Source organism: Ambystoma mexicanum, chromosome 8 (genome assembly GCF_040938575.1).
Source record: "Ambystoma mexicanum isolate Mex_15411 chromosome 8, UKY_AmexF1_1, whole genome shotgun sequence".
NCBI classification, from domain to species: Eukaryota; Metazoa; Chordata; class Amphibia; order Caudata; family Ambystomatidae; genus Ambystoma; species Ambystoma mexicanum.
In genome coordinates, this window is record NC_090929.1 from 1,260,130,905 (window position 1) to 1,260,150,795 (window position 19,891).

At 47.1% G+C, this 19,891-nt stretch overlaps 1 protein-coding gene across 2 annotated transcripts in view; it reads right to left on the minus strand.

Annotated features, from left to right (window-relative positions):
* The window catches only part of BTAF1 (B-TFIID TATA-box binding protein associated factor 1), a 2,675,064-nt gene that overhangs the window by 590,960 nt on the left and 2,064,213 nt on the right, over positions 1-19,891 (minus strand). For both annotated transcript variants that reach the window (XM_069611378.1, XM_069611379.1), the window contains 2 exons: positions 4,283-4,404; positions 4,026-4,193 (listed from right to left, as the gene is read on the minus strand). In XM_069611378.1, the coding sequence (XP_069467479.1) occupies positions 4,026-4,193; positions 4,283-4,404 (290 nt within the window). The remainder of the gene's footprint in view (positions 1-4,025; positions 4,194-4,282; positions 4,405-19,891) is intronic.

Genomic DNA, 19,891 nt, shown 5'->3' on the forward strand with positions numbered 1-19,891 from the left:
CTCCCTTTGTTGGAGCGGAACTCGCTCCATCGCAGCCTTTTGCATCAGCTTGTCGATTTCTGCTTGTAGTTGTAGTACATGTGTGCTCCTCGTTCAAGGAGGTCGCGACGGAGCTCGCTGTATGAAGTCTATGGTGTGGCCCCCTTTTACCACCTGCAGAATCCATTTATCTGAAGTAATATAGTGTCCCTTTGTCACAAGAGTCACGATATACGCCCTCCCACCAGGGTGCGATGCGGGAGGCGCGTTGTTTCGGAGTCCATTTTTCTTTGCCTGGTTTCTGCCCTGGCCAGAGCCCCTCTTGCCTCGCTGGTTTTGATACCTGGTGGAACCCTGTTGGTATTTTCCTCCGGTTTGGTAGGAGCCTGACGATGGTGCCGGTCCTTTGAAGGATCTGCCATATGACCTGTATTTGGAACTGGAACCTTGAAAGGAGCGAAATGGATGGTAGTTCTTGTCCTCTCTTAGGGAACTGAAGGCCCTAGCGTTGTCCGTGTCCGACTTGATGTCTTTCAAGTGCTCATCTATTTTCTTCCCAAATAGTTCCTGTCCATCTAACGGCATGTCTATAATTTGAGCCTGCACCTCTGGTCTAAAGCCAATGGCTTTCATCCAGGCTTGACGTCGAAAGACTGCCGTGCACCATTTGTGTAAAGCTGCAATGGGCTGCATCCACAGAAGTGTCTATCATGTGGTCTGAGACTGCCTTACCATCTGCGATTATGGCCTCAGCTTCCTCCCGGAACTACTCTGGCAGGTGTTTTACTATACGCAACATGCAGAGCCACCGTTCTCTGTCCAGTCTGGCCATCATTGCCATGGCGTTACTAGCCCATATAGCCAATGGAGCTGCTGCTCAGACCTTTCTCACAATTTCTTCTAGCTTGCGTCCCTCTTTATTGGGTGGAGCTGTGAGAGGAGAGGCCAGGTTTTACAGCCTTTTCCTCGCTGCCACCGTGACGAGAGTCAGGCACGGAGTGACCTCTTTGGCACAATGGTGCCAAGGCAGGAGCCTTATAGTTCTTCTCTGGCCTTGCCACCAGTGCTGGTGTGGAGAGAGGGGTGGCCAAATCTTTTCCCCTGCTTCCCAAAGTGTCTCCAATATTAGAATTGTGGTCATTGTCTGGCGCCTCTTGTTCCTATGTTCATAAAGAACTGATGTATTTTCTCCTATAGCTACCTGAATCTTGAAGATTTTGCTATGGTACAGTGAAAGGAGACAATATCGTCCGGAGGAGAGGCTCACCCTGGTGAGTTGCACTTTCTGCTTCGCGATGATGACCGATTCCAAATAATTTAGTTCTGCGTCAAGTGTATCCTGTGGTAATTCACCTTCCTCCGGTTCTTCGCCTTGTGTGTCTATCGGAGAACTCTCTGAAAGGATCATCTGTTTCCCTTGGGTCTTCTGCAGGGTCGTCAGGCCATTCAGAAGTTGAGGTGACAGGCGCTGTTCTGGGTCCTCTGGGCTTTTGGGGTGAGGACCTTGGTGGGGATGGAGAATGTCTCCTCCTTTGAGGTCTGGGTGACCCACTGCAGAGCAACCGTTGCCTCTGGTGACTAATGACAATGACCTATGTGTAGGCGGTGAATGGTGTGGATAGCGGCCCCTGGGGAACCTGTTTCAAACGAAGTGTGCCACAGATGTGCTTCGTGAGAGTCTGCCCTCTTGAACTGGAAGGGAATCAAGCAGCCTTGCTCGTGGTTTCCTTTGGAACTCTTCCATTATCCTGTGCATAGATTGCATCAGAGCCGGATCAAACAGATCTGCTATATCCTCCATGGCAGGTTGCCAGTGTGGGCTGTTATCTTTAGGCTGCACTGGTGGCTGGTGCTCCTCTGCTTCTGAAAACTCTTCATGTAAGATGTCGGGCAATTCTGCCATCTCTGTTAAAGGAGACAGTTGTGTAGTGCTTTCTAGCCACTCTAGTTAGAGTTTCTGTTGCTAACTCCTCTGTTTGCAGAATTTGCACAGGGGGCTCAACGATGTCAGCTGGTGGGGTGGACGTCGACAGGTCCTTTTTGTGTTGCTTGGAGGATGAGTACTTGGAGGACGAAGTCGACAAGGGGGCGGATTTGCTAGTCGACGATTTGCCCGTCGACGGTACCAGCAGCGTGGATAGCAGAAGGCTGCTTGTGGATGGCAAGGCGTGTTTAGGCGTGGACGGTGGCTTCGCCGTCGAAGAGGAAATTTGAAAGTCTTTTCCTTTTTTAAGTGGATCTTCCTTTTGCAGACCCTTGGCAACTGTTTATGATCGCAGAATGGATTTCTCACTCCTTTTCTTTGCCTTAGGTGGTGGAGACAATGCCCCGTCCACTGATGAAGCAGTCTTCTTTGGAGCTTGCTTCTCAGGGTACCTGGTGGAAGATGACAGTGCAGTTTTAGAGTATTTTTCGACATCTGCCTGCTCTCTAAATGAAGCAGGAATCTTCTGTGTCTGTCCTCCAGAGTCTTCTTGGAGAAAGTCCGACAGATTTTGAAGGCCTGAATTTCGTGTGGATACAGGCAAAAAATGCAACACTTGTGAGGGTCTCTAATGAAGATTATCCTCTTGCCACATTTGTTAGTCCCTGAAGAGGTCTTCTCCTTGACAGCCTGCATTTTAGTCTCTGCCATGAGGTGAAGCCAGGCAGCCCAACACTAACGTTTTAGGATAGGCAAAAGAGAAACTTGAGCTCAGGAATACTATGCGATCAAGTTGCAGTCCCAATTAAGGGAAAATGTAAAAGTAGAGACACATTGGATTTTAAGTCATAAAAGTGAATAAAGCTCGGAGAGCTGAAGAGGATTCCCTGTTCAAGAAGACTACAGTGAAAAATCTGAACATGGCTGACTGGGGTGGAGCCTAAGCCCTGCCACCCCATTGGTTAGAGTCTAAAAGGACCAAAGGAGGTGGAGGGACTGCACAAATGAGAGGCTACAGAGGCCCCTTGGGCTGGGTGTGTAGCATTCCCTAAAGGAAACGTTTTTAATATAGTTTATAATTATTTAAATTACGGAGGATTCCCAGTCTGAGGAAGGGGAATATGCAAGCATGTGATGCTATGAAAGATCCAATGCTGGAGAGTAGGCAGTTATGGGATATCCTACCAGCGAGAGTCTGCAACCGAAACAGTTGCAATTTTTCTTTAACCTCAATATCGTTGCTTTTCCAGAGACACAGCTTTGAAAAGTTAATATTTAAAAACATTTGATTTATTTGTATTTATTGTTTGCTTTTTAGGAACTTATACAATAGGAAAATACGGTTTCAAAACGCCCATGGGGGAGGGAGCAGGGGTGGGAAATACATTACAACACAATATTTAAGAGCAGAAGAGGGAGGGCCGAACCTACTATGCCTTGTAAGTGTTCAGAACATTAAGTGCAGAAAGGAAGAGGGGGTAAGTGCTGGGGAGTCTGAGCTCGTGGTGAGCCATAGACTAAGTGTAGGGAATGTTGAGTGCTACACGGCCTGGGCTGCATGAGGTGTAAGTGCGGGCCTCCAGAGAGGCGGGTGTGCAGATACAAAGTGCTGTGGATAGACAGGAGCTGGGAAGAATTGGTGTGGCATGTCGAGGCCCGAGGGCCAAGGACACCGATTCAGCAACTGTGGGATTAGCAGAGGAGAGAAGGAGGGAATGAGTAGGAAAAGAGGAAAGTCTTAAGGAGTTTTCTGGAATTTGACAAGATCCTGCTCAAGGTGCAGGGGGAGGCAGTTCTAGAGGAGGGAGCCCGCAGAGGAAAGTGAACGACCCCCGCCCTCTGTTTAGCTAAACGCTTTACATACAAAGAGTTGGTTCCAGAGGAACAAAGTGGTCTAGAGGGAGAGTATTTAGTGAGATAGAGTTGAATCATGAACATTTCCAGTCCTCAAGAGTTGGATGCCAAACGGTTTTATTAAAAATAAAGATAATTTGCATCCTTCAGAAAGGTTTGAGTTGGTTTCACCTTATCAATGCAAACAACGTATCCACGAGAAATCAAAATATCACTTCAAAAACATTATCTTTGTTCAAAACGCAGTTCTCCAAAGCCCCAACCTCACCTTGCTCTTTCAATGGGCGGCCCAGTATAATGCAAAGGGTTTAGATATTCTTTTGCGCAAAATTTGCCCACTTCATCGACCCAGTGTCCAGTGAGCGTTGGAGGGCATACAACCAGAGATGGAAGAGGGGCATTATCGGCAGATTTGCTTTTCACATACACCTGGGCCCTGTTAAAGTAGCAAAGAACACATTAACTGTCTATATATGCCTAAGAAAATTGTCACAAAACTTGTGCAGCCTATCAACTTATTTCTACCTGTTGAAGTGGTCTCCAGCAAGAATGCAGATGGACTGCAAAGTCTTTCCTAATCCCATATCATCACAAAGAATGCCATGGAGCTTGTATTTATTGAGAAACGCCAACCAGTTCACACCATCCTAAACAAAAATACAGGATGGAATACATATGAATAGATTTCATGCTGCTCATACAGGAAAAACGGAATGTCAAAAGCGAAGGTGCTTTACGTTTTAACACAAGTTCAGACAGCATGAACCTTAATAATAAGTTACACAATTGTGTTAAAATCACAGTGCATTACAATGGAAATGTAAGAAATTGGTACATTTATTAACCTCAGTTGAAAAGTCAAGTTTTTAGTGTGCAGAGCCGATAGAACATGGCAATTATAAAAACCGATACAGAGACTGGAGCAACCTCCTTCAGAATTTTCATTTCGTCACCACATGTGTGGTAACAACTCACATAGGGCCTCATTACAGGTCGGGCGGTCCGGAAATAAGTGGCGGTAAACGCGCCGCCACTGTTAATTCCGGACCGCCCGATCCAGAGTCCTGCAGGCAGGAGGTGGCGTTCCCGCCAGGTCTGACCTGGCGGGTTTACCACCGCCCGCAGGCGGACGAGGAAACAGCAGCACCATCACGAGATGGTGCCGGTGTTTCCATGATCCCCATTGAGTCCCATTGGGAATGGGGATTTACACCATTCCGCCTCCGGAATTCCCGGGACACCAGGGTTGTAATGCCCCGGTAATTCCGGGAATCACAGAGGTGGAATGGTAATACAAGTCTGCGGTAACCAGGCGGTTTTACCACCTCGGTTACCGCCGGACTCGTAATGAGGCCCATAGTATTTTTGACTGGACATCTATGATAAATGTCCAGTAAAAAAGATACCATCCCTGTCCCCTGGGACTCTCAGCGCTTAACACGTGCACACAATAAAAGTTATTTGTGTATGCGAGGCGCTGGGGGGCCCAGGAGGAAAGCATGGAATTTTTTATTGGACATCTATTATAGATGTCCAAAAAAAAAAAAAAAACACATCCCTGTTCCCTGGGCTCCACGGCAGCCTCAGAAGGAGAGCTTATTTTGTCAGATCGGTGTGGGGATTGTGAAACAAAGGCATTCTTAAAATGTCTTTGTTGTACAACCTCCCCGCTCCCCATTCACCAAAATCAGCTCCACGTACCAACACAAACACACATTCACACAGCATTCTCACGAGCAGCCATCAGTACACACATACAAAAATAAATTAAAAATGTATCTTCTGCCCCGGTCCTGAAGTTCCTGCTCTAGCTCCTTCATTATGAGCAGGAAGCACAAGCTTCCTGGTTCGTGTACATCCGTGCAGGGGCCAGATTGTAGGTGCTGAAACGTCCTACCCCTGTCCGAGGAGGCTTAGGAGCTCCCCCTCACACATACAGACATGCAGTTCCCCAGGCTGCATTTCCAATGAGATATGAAAGGCTGGGGAAGCAAAGCGTCCCCAGCCGTGCCTTGAGCATGAGAGGCTGGTGAACTGAACTGTCAAAGAGAAACTGTGTTTCCCTTTCACAGTTCAGCCAGTCCAGGAACGCTCCCACTCAGCTGGAAAAAGCAGCTGAGGGAGCGCTCAGTGTTTCACTGGACTGGCTCCTCAGCTCTTCCATAAAGGTTGAGGGGGCCATTGGGTGCGCTCCACACTGAATACCTCAGCAATAAGGCAAGATCATGTAAATTAAAATTGTTAGAGGTTGGACATCTTATCCCTGATCCAACAATATTCCTCCTAGCTATCAATACAGCCAACCTGACAAATCTACACCCTTTCTTTGTCTTCGTCAAAACCAGAATGCACATCCAAGGAGTCAGTTGCAATGGAGATTCAATTAGGTCTCTAATGGACACCAACTTGTGCCAGAAATCAAACATTTGTACATGACCAGTACCCAGTCTTTTCAAGAGGGGATGGGAACCGCTCTCAGCGTGGGGTCGGAGGCCTAACAGAGAAATCCAGATCCAGTCCTACCCCAGAGGAAGACCGTGGCAGTTGAGTGTCCCGGCTCCTGCCCCACACCCCACCACCACTCTATGTGCAGTAAACCTTTGTCTCAAACCAATCCTGCTAAACAAGATGCTTGCCAGATTCTTTCAATCTTTCCAAGAACCAAAGTACCAGACCTGTGAAACAGGAAGAACCGGCAGAGACAGCCCCCCAGCACCACATGCTCTCCACAGCATAGCCGGCGACCTGGAGGACCCGGTCATGCGAGAATGACCCTCCAGGGCCCCATGCTAATCATGCTCCACCACCCGTAGCCAAGAGCCAGCAACAGGAGGGAGAGATGGCCGGAAAGGCACGCCTGCGCGTCTTTGGGTGAGACCATGCAATGCTCCCTGCCTCGTCAACAAACACATTCAAGCAAAATCAAAATCCCTAGACCACAGGGGCCTAAACCAAGGGGCACAGACTGTACTTAACTTGGAGACCTAGACCAAGTCCAACTAACACAAACTTGGACATTGTGCTAGTCTGGCTGCCACCACTATGCTGCGGTGGGCTCAAGCAGATAAAATGGGTAGAGCTAAGCTTGCTATTTAACATACTTTTAACACCTCCAGCGTGGGAAATGTAGGGCCAGATTGGCCAGGGCAAGGGATCCAATGGCAAGAGTAGGATAAACATGGTAACAGGAAGTTGTGTGTTGTTCAGGTGAGGTCAGACGAGGAGTTGACAGAGGAAGAGAAACGGGGGGGGGGGGGAGGAGAAGTGGAGGCCATTTCTGGAGCAGGTGAGGTATTGATTACTAAGTACCAGGGTACTCTGTTGTGAGTGTGCGAGAGAAGGTGTGATTAGGAGAAAGTGTAGGGAGTGCATGTGAAGTGTATGTGTGATTGAAAAGAGGGTGACTGAGTTCGGTTGGAGGGGTGGGTAGTAGTGTGGAGGAGGGAGAAATGCGGATCAAGGAATAGTAGTGTAGGATGTAGTAACAACAAAGGGTGGAGGCAAAGGCTAGACGGAGTGAGTTATTGGAGGGACAGAGGAGGAAGAGAATAAAGGTGGCTAGATTTCAAGGAGAGTAGTGGGAGGAGAACTGGTAGTGAGAGGGTAAAGGAATACGTGGGCGTGAGCGAGAACTGAGAAGGGCACAGGTTCTATAAGGCACACTCCTATACCCTTTAGAAAAGTAACCACTGGATAGAGTAGGGACAGTTTCAGAAGTTCCAGATAGAACAGGCATACTGCCTTTAGGTCATCACTTCCAGTTCGAGTTCCAATCAGCATACTTCTATGTTACTGAGAGAATTTTGGGTAGTTATTAACTTGTCTATATTTAGTAGATACTTCCTTTGGTGTCAGATATAATTCCTTTGGTAGTCATAACTCCACACAAAGCACACCTACTGCTCCATATGTCGCTAGAAAATTAGGGACTTACTTGTAAATTCCTTTTCTCCAGCATTGGTATCTTTCAAAGATTCCTATGCTCTATGAATATTCCCCGTCATCACAGAGCGGTTTTTAGTCAAATTGCAAAACTGTAATGACTTTAGTGTTCTCTAGAGTTGTTGGGGAGAATTCTCATAAATGGCCGATTTCCCTTACCTAATGAGTCCCTCAGCAGCTTTGCTGGATTTCTAGGATTTGTTTTTTTTTTACCTGATAAGAGTGTGAGCCTTTTTTCCCACCCTTACATGTGTTTTGCTGTGTGTGTTTTCACTTTGTGTGATATTGAGCACTGGAGCCTCACCTACTCCATGGCCTCATATTTGTATGTGTGTTACACAGCACCTTCAGAGCAGTGACACAGGGTTGTCTTTGAGACATCCCACCGACTCATTTTCTGGGGCGGACTACTGTCCCCCAGAAAAGGGTAAAGTTGCCATTAACCTTACCGTAGTCACTTTAAACCACAGACCCAGTACACCCCATCTTACATGGAGTATTGGAAAGGGTTAACTCTTACGCCTTTTTGTCTGTGCCTCTTGGATCATTGTTTCGCTCCCTTTACATTACGACTTGGCTGTTGGCAGTGGTATCTACCCTAACTTTTCTACTGCGATTATCTTATATAAACGTGGTATTGTTTTAGGCTATTATATTAGCCTCGAACATAAACCCGCTTGACCAAATACATTTTATTTTGGCTCTGGCTGGGTTTATTCGCCATTTCTTTTTGTTAGTCTTTCTCGTGTCTTTCTCCTTTGTTCGCTGTCTTTTCGCAGGCTTCTGCACAGAAGCCCTCTTTAAGGCGCCTGAAAGTCTAGGTAGGCAGGATGTGAGGGAGGGATCTTCGGACCCCTGCCATGGGTTCCCTTGGTAACCCAAGTCGCACTCCTGTTTGATTGGCTGAGGGGACTGTCCTTGCCAGGACAGCCACCCTGCTGTGTGATTGACAGCCTGGCTGTATAAATGGGGGAAACTGCATAAAAAGCAGGTCTTTGGGACTGGAAAGGCAAAGTCGCCACTGGAACGAAAGAACCAACGAGGACCTGGCAGAAGAGGACCCCTACAATGACTGAACCGCCCAGTGAAGCCCTGCTGCAGGTCCGAATGTCCAGAATCCGACAACAGAGAAGATCCTCCAGGAAACTTCTTCTCTTGAGCTGGTGGGACCAATCAGTTCGCCCAAACTACAAGCCAGGACCCCTCCTCTGGACGTATTCGCTGTACAGAGCTACAGTGGGCCAGATAGCCAGGAAGGTCGGACCCTCCTTGGGTTTTAAGGAGCGCACCTTTTATCTGTTGATTTGCTCTGCTGCTGGTTTCTTCCCTGGGTAGTGCAGGACCCTCCAGTCTTCATACTTCTTGTCAGTCCGACAGTCGCTTCAGGAACCATGAGTCTGCAGGAACTACAAGGAACGTCTGCCTCAGCTACAGCTCCTGTAGCCACTGTTGTGAAGATTTTGTGGTTGGGTTGGCGGTAATACAATGCTATGTGAATAGAAGTGGGTAGGGGTGCCGGTCCCTGTGGTATGTTTGTGGATTCGGCTAACCGTTACATGTGTGCATGCATCGCTGTATTATGGTGCGGGGGTTGGGCAGGAGTGTCGCTGCCTAGGTTATGTTTGTGGATTGTGGTACCTGGCCACATGTTCGCCTGCATGGCTCGGTTATGTTGTGCTGGATGTGGGCAAGGCCTACACTGTTGGGTGCATGGCGAAAGGCCAGAGGCCATGCACCCAAGAGCCTAGGCCTTCACCATAGCCACCACAACATAATGCAGCCAAACAGTTTTACCTCTGCATCTCTCCGAGGGTGGTGACGTTCAAAGAATGGTTGTGGAGGACATTTTAGACGTGGTAGGACAGCAGAAGTGAGCTAATATGCACACATTACCATATGGTGTAGGTTATTGCAAGTGTTGCACATTAGGGAGCCACATGTGACCATTTACGTTTGCTTTGGTTTGCCCTTTATAACACCCTTCCTATGGTACGTTTGTGGATTGTGGTATGTGGCCACATGTTCGCAATCATGGTTGTGTTGGGTGTGTGCAAGGCCTACACTGTTGGGTGCATGGCCAAAGGCCGTAGGCCATGCACCCAAGAGCCTAGGCCTTCACGATAGCCACCACAACAAAGCAGCCATGCAGGTATAACTCTGCATCCCTCCGATGGTGGTGACCTTTAAAGAATGATTGTGGAGGACATTTTAGACTTGGTAGAACACCCCGAAGTGATGTGCTATGCCTACATTACCATATGGTGTAAGTCAGTGCACATGTTGTACATTAGGGAGCCATATGTCAGTATTTGCTATGGTGTGCCCCTTATAAGACCCTTGCTGTAGGAAGTGCTTTAAGATATTGCGCCATGAAAGTAGTCCTCAGCAACACAAATTTCAAATATGGACAATGTACACAGCCACCCATATACCGTTCACCACACCCAACGCAGCGTCATGCAGCCATGCATGCAAACATGTGGCCAAGGGGAAAGTTGGCAGGCTCAACTGCAGCTGGGGAGTGCATTGCAGATGACATGAACATGTAAACATAAGGTGTACTACGGCGTGTTGTGTGTGGTGAGGCCCCAGCGTCTTGGATGCATGGCTGGAGCCCTTGCCTGCTTGCAAGTAGGGTTGCCATTGTTGCATTCTGTGTGTGGTTTGTGAGCACTGCATACGTTGTTGGTTCCATGGGTGTGGTGGTTGTTAGCACATCCTGCAGTTTTTGGTCCATGACTGGAGCCTATGGCGTGAACACTCCTGCAGTGTGTCCCCCGAGTGCTGTGTTGAAATACTGTGTGTACAGAAGAGGATAGGGGTGAACTGGATATTTTATGTGCTTGGGTAGTGTTTGAAGTTTAGTTTATTTATAAAGCGCAAACCAGGCCCAGAGGCAACCGGGTGCATAATCTTGAAAACAGGTTACAATAACAGTAAATACATAATAAATGTACACAATATACAGAAAAATACCAATTTACAAGTTATAATACAAGTACATTATAGAGTATATACACACAACCTATATTACACGTGGACGGCAGGACTAAAGTGAGGAGCCTCAGAAGTTGTGAGAGAACAGCCAAGATTTGGCGTTGTTCTTGAATGTTTGGAATGAGGGTTCAGTTCTGATGGAAGTCGGCAGAGTGTTCCAGAGTTTGGAAGGGAAGCTCACACCACCCACTTTTTGGAGTTAGAATCTAGGCAAGGTTAAGCTGTGAGTTTGGGCTGATCTGGTGGGTCGAGAGGAAGTGTGGAGTGTAGGGCGAGAGGAGAGGTAGGGTGGGGCATTGTTGTTCAGGCATTTGTGGGTCAAGGCTAGAGTTTTCAAGGCAATTCTTTGTTTTACCGGGAGCTATTGTAAGTCAGATCTGACGGTGGAGAGATGGGATCGTCTCAGGATGTTTAAGACTGCCCTTATGGCATTGTTTTATATAGTTTGCAATTTGTGGAGGTTGGATTGACTGGTCCCTAAGTAGAGGGTACTGCAGTAGTCAATTCTGGTCATAATTAGTGTTCTGGCAAGGGTGATGCAGTTAAGAGTTTAGAAAGGGTCTGCATGCGGTGATGAGTTTGCAAGTATAGGCCGATGCCGACCTAACTGCGTTTGTTTGTCTGTTCAAGGAGAGCGTAGAGTCCAGATAGACGCCTAAAGTTTTAGTGTCTTTAGAGACCTTGATATAGTTGCCGTCGATGGTGAAGGACTTGTAGGCTTGGTCTAATTTGTTAAAACGTTGGCTTGATCCTAGTAGTAAGAGCTCAGTCTTTTCATCGTTAAGGCAAAGTTCGTGATGTGCCATCCAGGCCTGAATGACCAGGTAGACATCATTCAAGGCTTTAGTGTCGGCTGTGTAATCACCATTGATGGGAATGAGTATCTGGGTGTTGTCCGCATAGTTGGTGCAGGAGACACCCAAATAGTCGAGCACATCGAAGAGGGGCTTGGTGAATATGTTGTACAGCGTAGGGAATACACAGCCTAGAGGGACGCCACAGTGAATGGGGGAGGGGTCTGCCGATGCTGTAGGTGAAAAGACCCTCATGGATCTGTTGCTCAGGAAGGAGTGAATCCAGGCATTAGCAGAATCAGAGAAGTTGGCCGCAGATTTAAGATGTTGGCAGAGTATTTGGTGGTTGACCAAATCGAATGCCGCAGAGATGTCAAGGAGAAGGAGTAGCGCTAACTTCCCATTGTCCTTTAGTGTCTCCATCTAAGTTTTCAGATCAATCAGAGCTGATCCAGTGCCGTGTTTGGGACAGAATCCTGATTGTCTTAACCCCACAAGATTGTTGGATTCGAGGTAGTCTTGAATCTGCAAGTAGGCTGCATGATCCAGGATCTTGAGCAGGAACGGGACCGAAGTGATCGGTCTAAAGTTAGTTGGAATGTTAGGGTCAAGGGATGGTTTTTTGAGAAGTGGGATTACCCGCGCATCCTTGAGGTTGTCCGGGACTATACCCATCTTGAAGGAGGCATTTATGAATGCTGTGATGAAAGGGGCTAGGTCGTGAGAAGTTTCCTTGATGATAGGTGCCAGGCAAGGGTCACCTTGGCAGTTGGACGGTTTGAGGTGGTTTATGATTCCTTCTCCTTCAAGGGTGGTGAGAGGGGAGAAAGAATGGTTTATGAGAGGGATTGGGTTGGTGGGTACTAGGTATGGGTGTGGTCAGTGGTTGATCAGACTAAGGATTTTTGTTTGTCTCTAATTTTGGTTTGGAGGGCGGCAATTTTACCTAGGAGTGCTGTCTGAATATTTGTGCACCAGATACTATCTTTGGTACACGAGTCAGGGCGGGTTTGCAGTGTCTCAAATTCCTTAAGCATTTTGAATAGTTCCTTGGTATTTGATTGGGCTGACAATACGGTTGTTGTAGGAGTCTTTTTTTGCCTGGAGTAAGGCTTCTTTATAGTTAAGGGTGGCTAACAGAAGACAATCCTTGTGGGCGTCAGAAGGGTGGCTTTTCCAACGTGACTCTGCATTACGTTTCTCTTTGCGTAGCACTCTGAGCTGGGGTGTGAACAACGAGTTGAGGTGCGCGCTTTGTTTGGGTGTCCTAAGTTTGAGCGGGGCAATAAGAGTTGATGGCTGCAAGCACTAACTGGTTATAGATGTCGGCTAAGATAGTAGGGTCCGAACAAGTGTCAGGGGCATTATTAAGGGTCGGAAGAATGGGGGGGGAGTGGGGGGGGGGGGGGGGAGTCGTTTTTCAGCGGTTATGTTCTTTTTATTTCTAGTGAGGGTGGCTGGGGAGACAGGAGGCGTGGGTAGAGAGGCTGCTTCAATGCTGAAAGTGATGATGTGGTGATCAGACCAGACGCAAGGAGCGTTAGAGAGTATGCGGATGTTGCAGTTGGTGTCGCGTGTGAGAACCCTAGATCTGTAAGGGTGTTGGCAAGGTCGAGGGCCGCGTAATCATTAGGGTCTTGGTAGCCTAGATTGAAGTCACCAAGGATGATGGTTTGAGAGTTAGATTTCGCTTTGTCAAGTACTAGAGCAGAGATGTCATCCACAAAAGATGTAGGAGGACCAGGGGGTCTGTATATTAGGTGGATGGCGACCGTTTGGTTGGCTGAAAGTTGGAGTTTGACAGAGAGCAACTCTGCAGATTCCACATTGATGTTCCGAATGGTTCCGAGTCCTAGTGAGTTTCTATAGATAAATGCAATTCCTCCACCTCTAGAAGTACGGTCACGGCTGATGGAGTAATCTTGGGGGATAGCCAGAGAGAGTGCAGGGCCATACGCAGTGTGTAGCCAAGTCTCAGAGATGGCGATGAGGACAAGCTCCTGAGTCTTGATGAGATCGGCAATGTTCAGTGAGTGAGCAGCTAAGGACCTTGCGTTGATCAGAGCAGCCGATTAAGCCGACGTTGCTTGTTGAAGCAAGGTTGGTCTGGAGGCATTGGGCGTAGGTGAGGTGGATGTTTGGGGGGGGCAGGCTAGGCGTCAGGGTTTTCAAATGTAGACTTGGGTACCTAGGGTGACCCTTCTTGCCCATAAGTCTAGAACCTAGTCTTTTGTTTCTGAAGGCGGTAGAGCAAGGTTGGTTAGGTGTGGGTTTTTTGGCGAAATGGTCAAGCCATAAGGCAGGAGCATGAAGATCGATGTTAGGGTTCTGAGATACAGTACTTGAATAGGCGTCGGCAAGTCTGTAGGTGGAGGCCATGGATGCGGTGTACAGTTGATGAGGTAGAGCGTCCAGGTAGATACCCACACTAACAGTGGCACTCTTAATAGGGAGAGCAGAAGCCTTTGGGCGGACAGGTGTGGTAACATGTTACCAGAGTTGGGTAGGTAGTAGGGCACCAGGTCTGTTTAGTAGTCACTGGCTGAAGTTACAAGTGCTCCTGGGCTAAGCGGTGCAAGCTCACGGGTTGAATTACTTGTTAGTGATGGGCACATCGAGGCAAGGCAGGTTAAGACTGGGATTTAGTTCTAACGGTGCGACAGGCTAGGTAGTAGGGGGCACATCCGAATCAGCAGTACAAAATGCACAAGGGCTGTAATCAATGGTACGGCGCATCAGGCTAGGCCATGATAAAACACCATGCCTCAATTCAATTATAGGGCATATCGGGCAAAAACAGTGAAGTGCACCTGGCGGAAAGCAGTAGTAAGGTGCATCAGGCTAGGCAATGCAATACGACAAAAAAAACCCCGAAGGGGAAGAGTTCACATGGAGGAGTACTATATTAATTTAAGTACCCAATTATAGGAATAGAGGTGGAAAAGAATAGTGGTTCAATCATAACAGATTCATATTTTCATATTTTAATAATCATCGCAAAACATTATAAAATTGCATAATATGTAAACAGTATAACAATAAAGTAGATGAATTAATGTTGGTATAAAATACTTGTACCAATCTAATACATTAAACCATTCAGTCGCAATTTAATTACCACAATTCATGACCCAGTATTAATCAAGGTAAAGCATCACTATCTTCATGTTTTTGAATTTCATTCGAATGATAAGGATGCTATAGAACAGGAAATTACTGCCAATGGAATAAAGTGCTAGGTGCAAAAGAGTAATAAGTACCTAATCAAGATAAAGCATCGTTGTCTCATATTTTTGAATTTCATTTGAATGATAAAGATGCTGATTGAAAAGGAAATTGCTGCCAATGCAATACACCAGGGCTTGCAACAATTGTGGGGCATATCAGGCAAAGAACAATGCAGAGTACATTAGGGCTCAATTCAATTGTATTGCGCGACAAGTTTGGACAGTGCAGAATATAACGAGGCTAATTTGGATATAACTCAACGGTTTTGTAAGGCAGGCGCAGGAGGGGAACATAGCAAGTAAGCAGTAGCGATATGGGAAGTGTTGTGCTAGGCTGGACAAGTGAGGTAAGACCTTAAGTATTGGATTGCTACAGATGAAGCGTCGGTAGCAGCCCGGAGGCACACGATGTAGACGATAAGCAAAGCTCAGTATTACAAAGTCAAAGTACGTTAAGGTGATGCAGTTTGGCGGGGATTACCTAGCGTTGAGGGTTGCCAGAACCCCGCTGGCTGAGTGAGCAGGAGGGGGCACTAGAAGACGTGATGATTTGCAGCAATTTGGGCATAGGGACGTGCATTACGAATATTACTGACTACTGTACTGCACTTTGAAGTAATGGTTCTTTGCACTTACTGGAGTGCTGAGAGGAAACAAAATATTGCTACCTGTACTTAGTGGTGGTGGATGGTGCTTTGGGTGAATCTGGAGGCTGAAAGCGTGGATAGTTTTGGTGAACTTTTAACTGGAGGTGGTTTGAAAGCACACAAGACGTGTACTGTGAGTGTGTAACGGTACATCTGGATTGCTGTACAGAAATTATAGTGCTTCATTCAGAGGTCTTGGATGCGATTGCTGCATGCCTGTGTGACTATTTGATAGTACCCAACGAGGGAGAGCTGGAAAAACAAATGTGGAAAGGGAAGAAGGCCTGTCCCTGCTTTACTGGGGCGCAGCCCTCGCTGTTGCTGGGAAAGTGCACTTGCCACATTCTGCCCTTCTCAGCATGGTGGGCATGGAAATGCAGGGATTATCCAATCAGGTGTCAAGGGTGTGCTTCACAGGAAGGGGCAGTACTATTTTTTCCAAATACTCTGTAGTGAGGTTGGCAGAGATGGAGACGCAGAGTACTGATCATGGGTGATACCTTTGTGCAAGATCTGCACAGGTATGCCGTGCAAAGAGGCATTGCTGTTAATTTTGAGTTGGAAGGATTGGAGGCTTTCTGGGGCACTGCATAGGAGTGCAGTTTCAGCATTATAGTGGACCTTTGCAGATGTGTGGCCTCCGTCGGTACTGTTGATGTTGTCCTGGTGCATTTTGGAGGTGAACATTTGGGGTACATGTCGTGTGGATGTTTGCTCCGTCACCTGAAGTAGATGAAAGCAGTGATGCAGATTGCCAAGGTGGTTTTCTCAAGCATACCACCAAGAGGAGCATGGGACCATGCCGGTGTAATTTGTCCCCAGCAAGATGTCGGAAGGTGTCTTATAAACAGAAGCATGTGTCAGTTCATGTGCACTGCTGGGATGGTCTCCATAGACTGACATCATGAATGAGTGAAAGTTCCACTGGCTTAATGCAAATGGCATTTCTTTGACCGCCATTGGCAATGCTGTGTTTTACACTAAGAAGCGTTGAGTATCCTGTAAAAATGTAAAGAGGAAAAGGAAACAAACGGAGATAAAGAGCTAAAACAAGGTTTTGTGCGAGCACGTAAAGAAAAAAAAGGCTATTTTTAGAGCTGCCACTACAGACGAAATCCCCTACTCTGGTTGAAATGTATTCCCCCACTCCTGGCGATGTGGATGCAGAAGTCTTGGATAGTGAAACTGAACTTTGTACTGGAGGTGCTTTCGATTCACACGACACTTGCAGTCTGAATGTTTAACGGTATATATGAAGTGTTGTACTGAACTGACAGTGTTACATGCGGATGTCTTGCCTGTGATTGGTGGGTGGATGCGTATGTGACTATTTAACAGTACCCAATGAAATAGTGCTGGATAAAAAATAGCGGAAAGCGTCATGACCCTTGCCCCTGGTCCTCACTGGCAAGTCAGCCTTCCAGTTAGGGCCAGGTCAAAGGGCTTAAAACCTCATTCAAGACTCTTGGAGTCAGTCCTGGCGCCTTTGGCGCCAGGCTCATAATCATCATGAAGACCAACATTAGAATGGGACTATTTACGTGGGACTATTTAACTTGGGGGTGTAGGGGGGCAGAGGCCGTTCAGCCAACATGGAGGTCCACACATAGCTCAGTTGCAAGGAACTGAGCTATGCGGTCTAGTCTTTTAGGTGTGGCAGGTCTGGGACTATTTTACCTGGACTACTTTACCTGAGACTATTTAAACCGCACCCAAACAGCAGAACATGCTTTGCGTTATTCTGCTGTGGGCAGCGCAACGCTCACCGTGTCCAGTTCTTTGATGCCAGCTTACCTGAAACCAAGGACCTGCAGAGGGAGAAAGAACACTACGAAACTTACCTGGAACAGTATCCTGTCTTCAATCCATCGCCGACTTCAGTTCCACTCACCTGAAGGTACGAACTCCATCATCCGTCACTGCATGCATCCTGGAATACCATAACCTGGAAAGAGGAGAAAGAAAGACCGCATTAGTAAGCGTTTACTCACGTTTCCTCCAGCATGAAGAAAGCCACACAATTCTTACCTGGGTAGTCATCTGCTGGTCAATATCATTGCTGGAACATTACGGCGCTCAGCGAGGAACATCGCAACCTGCAAGGAGAGAAAAGACACAGGTTCGCAATATAAAAGGCGAAACAGCGCTGCGCATCGCGCATTACTCACCGGACAGCATCGCACACACCACGCTTTCGCCTACCAGCCCATGCTCATCTTCAAACTGCATGACAACACCAAAATACCTTTCCATACCTAAAAGGAAAGAAGCAAGACATTATTCGAAATAAGAGGAACATAGGAACTGTATTTAAAGACTGTAAAGCAGCAAACCTACGGAGTCGCAGCCGGCCTGGATTCCCACAGGGGGGCACCAGTGAAGTAACTTGGTCGCTGCTCGCCCCCCACATCTACACGCCCCTGCCACTAGGAGCAGGACGGAGAATCCACCTTTTAGGAGAAGGCCCAAGGGAGGAGGAAGGAGTTGAGGCCAAGGGAGGTGGGTAAACAGACAATCTGGTATTGAATCCAGCTCTCATATTGCAGACCCACCTTTAACCAGAGGCCTTACCAAGGGACCGGGAGAGGGTTTCGAGAGTGCAAATCATCCAACCAGGGCTGGGTGGCGTCCCCGTGGATACCAGATGAGCGTAACAGAAAGTGAAGGACTGTGCACATAGAAAAAGTGAGCCAGACATGTGATCTCATCAGTGATGTCATCAATACATTTGTGATGTCATTATTGATGTCCTGGGTGTTGGTCCTTGCCGTGCACAGTGGTAGCGTGAGTTATGGTTGCTTAGCTTACCATAACTGGTGAATTTCTGGGGTTTTGGGGTTTTACCTAACCATAACGTCCCTTTACCAACGTTTTTTCACTGATACTATATATGGGATACATTACTCACCATAATCTTATTTTTGATGCTTGTATCTGCTTAGATTCACATGCTGTGCATAGGCCGACATCTAGTGGAAGCTGCAGAGTATTACAGTTGTTTTCGAAATTCGAAAAGGGACGTCGACATGGCGTGCCAGTAATACTATCCCTAGTGTGACGTCCACTGTACCAATGATCCCTCACGTGTCGAGGTCCCTCAGATTGTTATTTTCTGACATGAGGTAGCATGAGCTGTAGCACAAGTACAGTTGTATCCAAGCAGAAATGTATTAGACAAGCTCATAAGTATCCATGCGCCTTCTCTCCGAGGGGAGGAAGGGTGGGTCGCAGGTGAATCTAAGCAAATACAAGCATCAGAAATACGATTATGGTGAGTAATGTATCCCTTCTGAGGCTTGTGGAATCTGCTTGGATCACATGCTGTGCATAGATTAGTGAGCAGTGGAAGGAGGTGGGATGTGAGAAGGTTAATGAGCGAATAATGTCTTAGAACCGCTTGTCCCACTTGCGTATCTGTCTTGGAATGAGTGTCAATGTAGTAGTCCTGAATGAAAGAATGTATAGAGCTCCATGTAGCTGCTTTGCAAGTACGGTCTAAGGGGACATTAGCAATGAAAGTCAGAGTGGCTCCAGTACCTCTTGTGGAGTGGGCCCTTGGTGTAAAAGGCAGTGTTTTATTTGATAGGAAATAGCACTGTTGGATACATTGGACTATCCACCTAGAGATGGCATTTGTAGAGATGTGATCTCCTCTCTGCCTGGCGCTATTGAGACAAACAGTTGATCTGTTTTTATTAGCAGTCTGGTCTTGTCTACGTAGTAGAAGACTGCTCTCTTCACATCTAGTGTGTGGAGTTTTACCTCAGCGGAGCTTCTGGGTTCCTGGAAGAAAGCCAGTAGCTCAATAGATTGGTAACATGGAATTTGGAAATTAACTTAGGTGAGAACCTAGGGTGAGTCCTTAAAACCAGTTTGTCCATATGTATAGTAAAGAAAGGATCCTGCACTGGCAGAGCGTGAATTTCACTGACCCTTCTTATGGAGGTGATGGCTACTAAGAAGGCAGTTTTGTAAGTCAGGTGTTTGAGACTAGACTTGTGCATTGGCTTTAATGGGGGTCCCATGAGCTTAGCAAGTACCACATTTAGGTCCCAACCTGGCGGTGGGTTAGAGATTGGGGGGTGGAGTCTCTTTACCCCCTCCATAAATGCCTTGATGACAGGTACCTTCCACCATGAGACCTTATTATGGGAAGTGGCGTAGGCTGACAAGGCCGCCACATGGACTTTAAGGGAGTTGAACACTAACCCTGCATCAAGTAGGTGGAGCATATAGGTGGTAATGTTAGAGGAGTACAATCAATGGGATAGATTTGCTTATTCTGGCACAAAATAACAAAACTTTTCCATTTATCATAAACAGTGCCTAGTGTTTGGTTTTCTTGATTCTTTCAAGATATCCATACATCTCTGTGGCAGACTGGGATGCTGCCCAAGCTCTGACTTCAGGAGCCATGCTGCCAAGTTCATAGAGTGTGGTTGTGGGTGCACTGTTAGTTCTTCGTGCTGGGTGAGTAGGTTGTACTGGCATGGGAGTTTGATGGGATCGCACATCACCAGTTTGTGC